At 43.7% G+C, this 11,336-nt stretch overlaps 1 protein-coding gene across 1 annotated transcript in view; it reads left to right on the top strand.

Annotated features, from left to right (window-relative positions):
• LOC111950326 (neuronal migration protein doublecortin) overlaps positions 1–11,336 on the top strand; it is a 61,083-nt gene that overhangs the window by 39,928 nt on the left and 9,819 nt on the right. Inside the window, exon 4 of the mRNA XM_023967811.2 lies at positions 10,328–10,430. Within this exon, the coding sequence (XP_023823579.1) occupies positions 10,328–10,430 (103 nt within the window). The remainder of the gene's footprint in view (positions 1–10,327; positions 10,431–11,336) is intronic.

Here is an 11,336-nt window from a genome sequence, read left to right on the forward strand (position 1 = left end):
GCATCCCTGTGGAACGCTTTCGACGCCTTGTAGAGTCCATGCCCGGATGAATTTAGACTGTTCTGAGGCCAAAGGGGGGTGCAGCTCAATATTAGGAGGGTGTTCTTCATGTTTGATATACTCAGTGTATACAGTAGTGTTCTGAGCCTAACACCCCAAACTGAAACACTGTCACCTGATCTGGGATAGAAATGACTAGAGCTATTCTATGAACACCCCTGGGTGTGTCTCCACCAGTGGTATGTATTCATGGATGCCAAGGGATGCCAATTTTCCTTCAATTCACAAGAGGCTGAATGTATCTCACCGGAGAAAGCATCTGAGTGAGCGAAACAGCGCCCCTCTGTCTCTGTATGTGTAGCTCATCTATCTGATGCTGTCTGGTCCAAAAGAGTATGACATTGTTGCCTTCCGTAGCATTGAATGCAAGGGAAGCCAGTGAGCATTTGGCCTCCCTTGATTAAAAAAAAGTATAAAATAATAGCCAATCAGAGTTGAKCTATACTGAGTGAACTCAAATGTGAATGGTCCTGGCACACCAAAACAAAGTGTCAAGGGAAGCGTCACTCCCATCAAATCGCATTGAGAGCATACGTCAACAACTTGAATAGTTGCATCTTGTTTTGTTGTTGTCCTCTTGGTGGCTAGATAAAATTGGACCTTTACTAAATCAGCCATGGATGGAGATAGGGATTTAGACCTGTGGTTTTACTTAATTCTCCGTACTGGCCAATGATTATAACAGTGATTCTGATCCAACCATTAAKTCATACATTGTTGTGCCCCTGGACTGAGAGGWTGGAAGTTTAGTATGTAGCTACATGTAGAAGGCTAATGTTAACTAGCTAACGTTGCGCATGAAAGGAAGTTAGGCTAGTGAGCAGGCAGTTTAKCCAGGTASCCTAGGACAACAACAAATAAAAGTGTTTACTGTATGAYAGAGTCRTRGACCGTTTCATCAATATGAAAGAGAGGAGGATGGCATTGGTGTCTCTCTACAAGTAGGGTGAGTCAACATGTTTTTCTACTTGCACGAACGTGCACACACACACACACACACACACACATCAGAACCATGGACATCCACATCATATTTAGCTTACATTGACAAAAACAAAAGTGGTATCTTTTAGTTGTCACTGTATTAGACTAAGCAGAGGTGATTAGATGATGTTGAAATGTTGAAGTTGAAATGGTGCTGGAATCGTGGAAGCAGCTCCTGTTTTCTTTGCTACTTGCACTCTGCACTCTACTTGCGCTCTGTGGTTCTAAATCAATAGTTGTTTAGTGGTCTGAAAATGTCAGAAACATTAACTAGCTTGACCATGCTGTTTGTTAGATGCAATATGCTTTGTGGACTTCACTGAACAGAGGTTGCTCTCCGGTTTTGTGATGTAACAAAGGTGTGCCACTGTGTCTTCTTATCGTCTCCACCTTAGGCCTATATATCACGGTGGCAAGGCATACAGTATGAACTAACAGGTTATAGACAAACAACACAATTATCACAACACATAGGTTGTAATATGGCTTTTTATTCTGGCTAACCCAGCTACTGATCTCCACAGACCGGTTTATACGGTGAAACAATGGACCTGTAACAAGGCTGGCAAGCATGTGTGTGCTGTGCTGTGTATGACCTCAATCACCCCACAGTCACTATGGGCACTGTCCCAGGAAACGCTTGGATAGGATTAGCCTAAAACACTATTTTCTCTCTATGATAATGAGAGCTAATGTTTGGATTACATGCATTTTCAGGGCCCACAAGTCATTCACACAGCCAATCAGCGTGCTCGGATGTCGCTGTACCTCTACATCTCAGTTAGTGGAGGCATCCTAGACTCCCTGTGTGCCCTCACCCCACCCTACCCCTCACAGAGGCATGGCAGTTGAAAGAGAGGGGGTGGAGGGGTACGGAGCAGGGAGCTGTACCCAAGAGAGACGCATCGAGCTGGGATTAGCTCTAATGGGATTACGCTGCTACAGCCATTTTAGCCAGGCAGGTCGGGAGGGAGCAGGCAGATTGGGATGACATCATCTCCTGTCCTGTCTGCTGCTGTCTGCTGCTGCATTCTGTCCCCCTGGACCAATGGGCCAGAGGGTTGAGTGCCTGTTAAGACATATTGAAACAACAGTTGACTCCAGTGAATCCTCTTAAGTGATATTTCACCAAGTGGCCAGTTGTCTCTAAGACTGAAGAAGATGCGTTGCTGCAATGTGAAGTCTGTGCCCAAGAGATGAACTGCTGAATTCTGGGAAGCCCTCCAGTAGTAAATGTCATATGGTGTAACCTTGACTGGTCTGCATACCGAAGTAATTTTGACTGGTCTGCATACTGAAGTAATTTTGACTGGTCTGCATACCGAAGTAATTTTGACTGGTCTGCATACTGAAGTCATTTTGACTGGTCTGCATACTGAAGTCATTTTGACTGGTCTGCATACTGAAAGTCATTTTGACTGGTCTGCATACTGAAGTCATTTTGACTGGTCTGCATACTGAAGTCATTTTGACTGGTCTGCATACTGAAGTCGCCTTGACTGCTGTAGTGGACATAGTTTAGTAGTAGGGAGTGAGAATCTTTGTCCAAACCTTCAGACCGGAGATGAAATGGGATGGACAGACTGACACATACAGGACTGGGAAACTGTAGTCTCAGGCTCCCTGCACCGTGTGGAGCCTGTGTGTCTGTTTCCATGGTTACGCTGCTCATTGATTTTGTGTTTCCTGCTCAATGTTTTATGAGTGCAAGTGGTCTTAAAGCTCCAATGTGTTTCTAGATGTGTAAATGTAATTATGGTAATGTGCCAGTTTGTAGATTGGGGCTGTCTGTCAGAAAGGTATATGGCTGTCTCCCCCCCCCCCCAGTGAACCTCTCCAGTACTCCCCCATGCGCAGAGGAGAGGGGGGATGCATGCACAGGCAGTATTGGTGCAGTGCTTCATCACTCAGAGCACAAACACACACACACACACGCACACACACACACACACACACACACACACACACACACACACACACACACACACACACACACACAAACACACCCACACACACATACACACATGTTTGTTTTACTATCCTTGTGGGGACCAACAAATGTATTCCCATTCAAAATCCTATTTTCCCTAACCCTAACCCTACCCTTAATCCAAAACCCCTAACCCTAAAACTAAACCTAACCCTAACTCCTATCGCTAATCCTAACCCCTAACCCTAACCTTAATTCCTACCGTAACCCTGATTGTAATCCTAACCCAAAGCCTAACCCTAAGACTAAAATTGTATTTTTCTTTGTGGGGACCGCCGTAATTTCCCCAATTTTACTATCCTTGTGAGGACTTCTGCCCCGCACAAGGATAGTAAAACCACCCACACACACAACACACACCCCACACACACACACACACACAACACACACACACACACACCACCACACACACACACACACACACACACACACACACACCACACACCACACACCACACACAGCACACACACTACACATCACACACGAGAGAGGCTATACTGAGCTGCTGTATAACTCCTCCACTGTGTTCAATGTTAGGAGCAGTATCCAGACTGTCATATGGTCATACCGTCATCCTTCTCTCATCCTGGGATTTACGCTATTACCAGCTTAGTACACTAGGGGGTTCCAAAAAATGCAAGGAAGACCATTGGGTGTTTTCATGGAATTTTCATGGAGGCTGCTAGCTAAATATCCTAACGAGCGCAAAACAAAATATACGAATTGCAAAGACAGGCAATCCAGCTCATGACGTTATACATATTGGAGCTACCGAATGTAATTTGTTTTGAGTTTGGACATTTACAAGCGAATGTGAACGAGAGGCATTGTGCAATTGAACAAAGTCTTGATGCATGCATGTGTGAAGAAACAACAGTATTGGCTCTGGAGCACCATGTGTACAYGCTGTGTCTGTGTGGAGTCTGGAGTCGCTAGGGCAACAGGCCTGCCTGCTCTGCTCAGAGAAGAAATCTAAAGATAGCAGTGGCAGCTGTACAGATAACTCATCCAAAGGGCTTTGACTTCTCAAACACAGCAGAACGCTAACACAGTATGATGCCCCGTCACCTTATTAATTCAAATCAAATCAAAAATCAAATTTTATTTGTCACATGCGCCGAATACAACAGGTAGACCTTACCGTGAAATGCTTACTTGCGAGCCCTTAACCATTCAGCCACTTATTTAGATAACTAGCAAGTTAAACTTAACACATCATTTATCGTTTTTCACCCAGGTAAAAAAAAGCATAAGAAATATATTGCTGCATTTTGTAAATGCAGATCTAAACTGCTTCTTATTGTAATTTCTSCTCGGCGTCAGACGAATGTTGTTCTTCAGTTGCACTTCTCCACTCGGATGAGAATTCACATTAGCAAATGTAGCTGGCTACATTCTTTCTATGAATAATATTAGAAATACGATGGCCATGCATCATTTTTTGCAAAAAATACCTTGCTGTTTTATTGTAAGCTCATTTACTGCCAGCCAAATAGCATTGCACTTCTGTTTTCTGCCAAATGTGTTGGACTAATGTATACTGACCAGAAATATAAACGCAACATGTAAAGTGTTGGTCCCATGTTTCACAAGCTGAAATAAAATATCCCAGAAATGTTCCATACGTAGAAATAACTTATTTCTCTCAMATTTTGTRCACAAATTTGTTTACATCGCTGTTAGTGAGCTTTTCTCCTTTGCCAAGATAATCCATCCACCTGACAGTTGTGGCATGTCAAGAAGCTGATTAAACAGCATGATCATTACACAGGTGCATCTTGTGCTGGGGACAATAAAAGGCCACTCTAAAATGTGCAGTTTGTTCACACAACAGGGCGGCAGGTATCCTAGTGGTGAGAGCGTTGGACCAGTAACCGAAAAGTTGCTAGATCGAATCCCTGAGCTGACAAGGTAAAAAATCTGTCGTTCTGTTTTTTGCAAAAAATACCCACTGTTCCTAGGCCGTCATTGTAAGATGCTCCAGATACTCAACTAGTCTAAAGAAGGCCAGTTTTATTGTTTCTTTAATCAGAACAACAGTTTTCAGCTGTGCTAACATAATTGCAAAAGGGTTTTCGAATGATCAATTAGCCTTTTAAAATTATAAACTTGGATTAGCTAGCACAACGTGCCATTGGAACACAGGAGTGATGRTTTCTGATAATGGGCCTCTGTACGCCTATGTAGATATTCCATAAAACATCTGCCGTTTCCAGCTACAATAGTCATTTACAACATTAACAATGTCTACATTGTTATTCTGATCAATTTGATGTTGTTTTAATGAACCAAAAATTAGCTTTTCTTTCAAAAACAAGGACATTTCTAAGTGACCCCAAACTTTTGAACGGTAGTGTATTTTCTGTGAAGGAAAACTATAGTTGCAYGTCCCTGATCACTCTATTGAAGCAAAAAAAAACACTTGACTTTCAATATAAAATGGGACCTCTGTCAATACAAAGTTGGACTCGACAACTCGCCGCTTTCTCCCGTTGTGCTATTTACAAACAAACACGTGACTGGCTCAACTGTTCTGGGGAACTATGGTAAGCATCATAATGGAAAGTAATGTGACGTGTGAAATGAAGAAAGCAATCTGCTTTATCTCCTAACATATTGCACACGTTGACTGCAGGTATTTCCTTAAAAAGTAGCTACAAATATTACAATTTATTGAAAAACTTCAAAGAAATATTTTCACCGGTATTGACAGTGTTTTAAAACCATCCCGTGGCCATTTCCAAACACCCCGGTATACGGTAGGCTACAGGATTAACCCATTAAGTGCTAATTCACCCATCCCTCTGAAATGGAGGTCTTAAGTTACAGCGTTAGCTACTAATCCAACTGCACAGACCAATGGTAGAGTAGGAAGAAGGGACTTGGGCCAATAGAAGAGTAAGTAAGGCTTGTCTGCAATTGCATGAACTCAGACATAATGCATTGCCATCAACCTGTCATCTCACATCATCGGTTTTAAACGTCCTTTCCTCTTTAGCTTTGGTCCCTCTCAGAGTGGTGTGATGATATGTCAGTACTGCTGCTGAGGACTGCTTTTGTGTGTTCCTCTGTTGAGGCTACAGTCTCTGGCTTCTTTTTTGGATGGTGTCTGATATTGTTTGTTGGTGACCTAGCTCTAGACAGTCTCTGGCTYCAGCTCTGTGTGTGTGTCTACTGCGCTGGTGGCGAGTCTGACAGGCTCACCCACGTTGAAGGTCACCCCCTCCTCTCTGGTCCATTTTTTGTGGGGCGCTCTCTCTCCCATCCACTCAGATCACATCACATCACCACTGTCTGCTGCCCTGTCAGCAACAGCCTCATCCTACAGCACTACTGTGCTCCTGAACCGTTCCCTCTCACTGTGTGGCAATGCGACCCTTGCCCTGCTAGAAGAAAGCCCTAAGCAAAGCCATTAATATAGATGTAGAGATGTGATATCTGGAGAATGATCTCTCTCAGACCCACTATTATCCTTGGAATAGGAGGGKTTATGAACAGATTTGGCTGTATGTCAGGGTATATTTAGATATCATTTAGTATCAATGTATTTATACTACACTGTATGTACATACACAGTTTGGTCGGAAAATCAAACAGCAGTTGGGATGTATTGACTTGTAAAAGGTGACAACTGCAATCTCTCTGGATAAGTACTTTAACAAAAGTATGACTGAAATGACCCATATAGTATCTCCAAATAGATATTTGATCTTAGTGTAAGTAAGTGTACACCGTGTCTCTGATTGGCCCCTGTCCTCATAATTAGTGAGATGTAATTGGCTGGCTGGTTGGTGTAAGCTGTGGTGTCTGCCTGGCTGACGGTTGTGATTGGTTGGCTGGTCAGTGTAAGCTGTGGTATCTGCAGGGCTGAGGGGTGACAGGAGTTGACAGAAAAGGGTCAGTGGCCCCACCTTACCTTGGCTAGCGTGACACAGGGCCTTATATGAGCTGGTGGAAGCCAGACCAATCAGGATTAACCTGGTATACAGGCATCTTGTCATTCTCTCTGCTGTCTCGGACCTGATCTGCTTCGACTCCCATCAACACTATCTCTCTCTTTCTATATATCGCTCTCTCTTTCTATCGCTCTCTCGCTCTTTCTCTCTCTGTAAGACGTCTTTAGCAAAACAGGATGGAGGACAGGTCAAGCAAGTGGGCAAAACTAGTTGTAGTGATGTCATAATGACTGTTTTGCCCAATGGGAAGTCCGACCTGCTTTGGGTTAGTGCTATCTGGCACTCTTGAGACATCCCTAGCCTAAAACCTAACCCTAACCATAACCCTTACCTTAACCATTTAAAATATCAACTTCAAAGGGGTAGGGACATCCCAAGGATCCCAGGTAGCAAGGACCCTGACTTTGTTCCCAGGTCCTCCTTCACCMCTGGTACCTGTCCCTTTCCCTCTTCTAATGTTTCTCTCCCTCTACTACTGTCCCTGTCCCTCCTGAACCTTCCTAGGCCATGTGTGTCCCAGTAACAGTGCTGTCAGATCAGACAGGCATCTTCATAATCAGGAGCTCTGCAGTCAATTAGCTCTATGCATTTGTCTGCACAAATCAACACACAGAGTGGCTGTCACACTGGATGACATGACAGCTCCTCTAGTGTAAAGCACACTGGTGTGCTGAGCGGGCTGTCAATAGCACTTTACAGCAGTGGCTGCACTCATGTCTGAGCATAGACATAAACATTCAGTTGTATTAGGTGATGAAGTAGTGCTTTTCAATAGTGAGATGGGTATAATGAGACAGACTTACTTCCCTGGTGGTAATGGTAGTGCCGTATGACCTGATCTCTGGAAAGGAAAGGCTGACTATCTAGGCCTTCCTGTGGTTCAGAGTATTGTATTTCCATTACTGCAGCAACCCAGTAATACGCTTAATATGTTTTCTATTCGGCCCACATTTACACCCCACAGCTGGTCTCCAAAAGGCTTTTCGCTGGCTATGAGTTCCAATGTTTTTCTCAGAAATGGATTCCTTCACAAAATAACAGTGTCCAGGATCTTATCGTGTCCAGGATCTTATCGTGTCCAGGATCTTATCATGTCCAGGATCTTATCCTGTCCAGGGTCTTATCGGGTCCAGGATCTTATCATGTCCAGGATCTTATCCTGTCCAGGATCTTATCATGTCCAGGATCTTATCAGGTCCAGGATATCATGTCCAGGATCTTACCATGTCCAGGATCACTAATTGTATTGATGATCTGATTTAGACCTGTCATTCTAAAGTAATGGACTAGATAGATAAATAAATACATTGAATTGTACTAATGTTGACCATCACTGCATAAAGTGGTATATGAAAAGCTGAGTTTCTACAGACCATTATATTTTCACTGAATGTTTCTCAGTCTTCTAAGCAGTTCTACTGTATTGCTCCTTTCTTCAGTCTGTTGTATTGTCATCACTCTAATGACCTCTGTCTCGTCCTGACCCTAAACAAAGGCATGGGGGTTGGGTGTGGGGGATGGACAGAGAGAGATTGTTATGAACCATAGTCAAGTTTGGCCTCCCTCATAGGGCCCTGTGTCCTGCATAGCCCCCTCGGCCCCCCTCATTACCATTGTAGCTGGGGAGCCCAGCCAGCCTTGATGGGCTGTTGTCATCAGAGGGATTGACACACAGACCCCCMAGAGACCACCAAAGACCTCATTTACATACCCTTTCCATTATCACCACCTAGAGATGTGGTGGGGGCTGGGTGGAGGGCTGGCAGACCCCATCACGCKTCCCATCTGACACATGATTGACAGCCTGAGAGGCATCCTTAAAATGTCCCCATTATAGCTACATTCCTGCTAAATTCCACACRGCAATTGTAAGATTGAAGATAATAAAAAAATWATWWWAAAAAACATTTAAGCTCCCAATATTGACTGTTTAATGATACACTGAAAGACTGGGTGAGTTAATTAGAGGTCTACAATGAAAAAGCAATAAGAATGGGATTATATATAGTCATTTCATCACTAGGGTTTGACCCTAGGGATATGTGCCACTCCTGCCCCCTGTCTATGGCCTGGACCCGTGGGACATGGAGGAGGTGCAGCTGGCAGACGCCATGCAGACCAGACACTCCTCCAGTAGCGACAAGCATCATGGCAGCTGCTGGGGTGGGGTGCTCCAGAATTAGCATCAGCTCATAGTTTAGAAGTGTGTCACAAAGAAGGTTGTGATGTGATGTATCCTGGGTATTACCCTCCAGGTTCTGAACCTCGGGGGCGTGGCGTGGCCCCCTGGACGCCTGTCACCCGGGAGACCAGAGAGGAAGACTGTTTTGAATGTGAGGCGGGGGAGGGCCTAATAAACCTGCTAGTTCCAGGAACAGGGCTTTTCTATTGGAGGGTCATCAGTGAAAGGGGGTGTGGCCCGAGACCTCTGTCCAGTAAGTAGCTTGTGACATGAACAGCTGCAGTGAAGGGGATCATAACCCTTAGAGGAGTGGGTTAAACTGAGCTCTGTGATACACAATTATTAGTCATTATTAAAGACTCAGTAACGTTGGACTGTGTGTGATTGGGACATGTTTGGCTCTAGTAGCCATGCTAACGTGCCAAGAGTACTCAATACAACCAGCTTTCTTTCATTGGCTGAATACAACCTATTGTAGGAGAGGTTGTCTGCTGTTGGACTCCATTGAAGGCTGAAGGAAGTCTGACTCATTAGATGAAATCTTAGATAAATTCGCCTTTGTCTTCTTATACTAAAAGTGTCAGTTCTTCCTAATAATAGCTCTTTATGTAAAGTAGGATGTTGCAGACKTATTATATCCCATGTCTTAGTCCTTTACTAGCCACAGATTTTACCATCAACAACCATCTCCAATTTAACCGGTATTAAACCCAGGATTTTAGATAATTCTACGAGCTAGCCCCACAGCTATTCACTAATCTCAAACCTCGCACAATTATATGCAACGTTTTGTCGTGGTTGAATGCAAGTGTATTATCTTTTTTAATGAACACACGGTCAGCATTTTAAAAGCAGTTTAGCGAACTGGAGAATGTTAATGCAGTATAAGACCCTCTTTTTGGGGCACACATTGGCTGCTGAATTTCTTTGCTCTATCTGTGTGTTGCTGTTACTGTAATGCTGTTACTGACATGATGTGACCTGGAGAAAAGTGCAGAGTCAAGGAGGTGGTAGTGCTGAGATGTCGGACTGGTCACTGTCAAAGATGAATGTATTTTAAATCTGATATGTCATGTTAAGATCCCACTGAATTGTATGTATGCATTGTCGCAGAGCTGCATTCTCACATGGTCCCGTGTTTCTCTGCTCCACCAGGTCACCTGTCTTCAGGATTTCTTTGGTGATGATGATGTCTTCATTGCCTGTGGCCCAGAGAAGTTCCGCTACGCCCAGGATGACTTCTCCCTGGATGAGAATGGTGAGAGCAGCCACACCACTAGTAACCTACTGCACCACTGTAACACCACTAGTAACCTACTACACCACTGTAACATCACTAGTAACCTACTACACCAATAGTAACCTACTGCACCACTGTAACACCACTACTCACCTACTACACCACTGTAACACCAATAGTAACATACTGAACCACTGTAACACCACTAGTAACCTACTGCATCACTGTAACACTACTAGTAACCTACTACACCACTGTAACACCACTACTCACATACTACACCACTGTAACACCACTAGTAACCTACTGCATCCACTGTAACACCACTGTACCTTTACACCATGAGTCACCTACTACACACTGTAACACACTAGTAACCTACTACACCACTGTACAAACCACTAGTAACCTACTACACCACTGTACACCACTAGTTAGCTAACTACATCCCACTGTAACACCAAACTTGTACACCTACTACAACTATGTAACACCACTAGTCATCTACTACACCACTGTAACACACACTAGTGACTTTCTACACCATGAGTCACCTACTACACCACAGTAACACCACTAGTAACCTACTGAACCACTGTAAAATCACTAGTAACCTACTACACCACTGTAACACCCTAGTAACCTATTACACACTGTAACACCACTAGTCACATACTGCAACCACTTAACATCACTAGTAACCTACTACACCACTGTAACACCACTAGTCATACTACTAACACCACTGTAAAAACCACTAGTATTTCTACACATGATCACCTAGTCACTACTAAAAACATACGAACCATCACTGTAACACCGACTAGTAACCTCTTACACCACTGTAAACACTATTTACCTACTTCACACTTATACACACATAACACACTACAATCACTGTAAACACGTGTATACTAGCTAGCC

This window comes from Salvelinus sp. IW2-2015, linkage group LG23 (genome assembly GCF_002910315.2).
Source record: "Salvelinus sp. IW2-2015 linkage group LG23, ASM291031v2, whole genome shotgun sequence".
NCBI lineage: Eukaryota > Metazoa > Chordata > Actinopteri > Salmoniformes > Salmonidae > Salvelinus > Salvelinus sp. IW2-2015.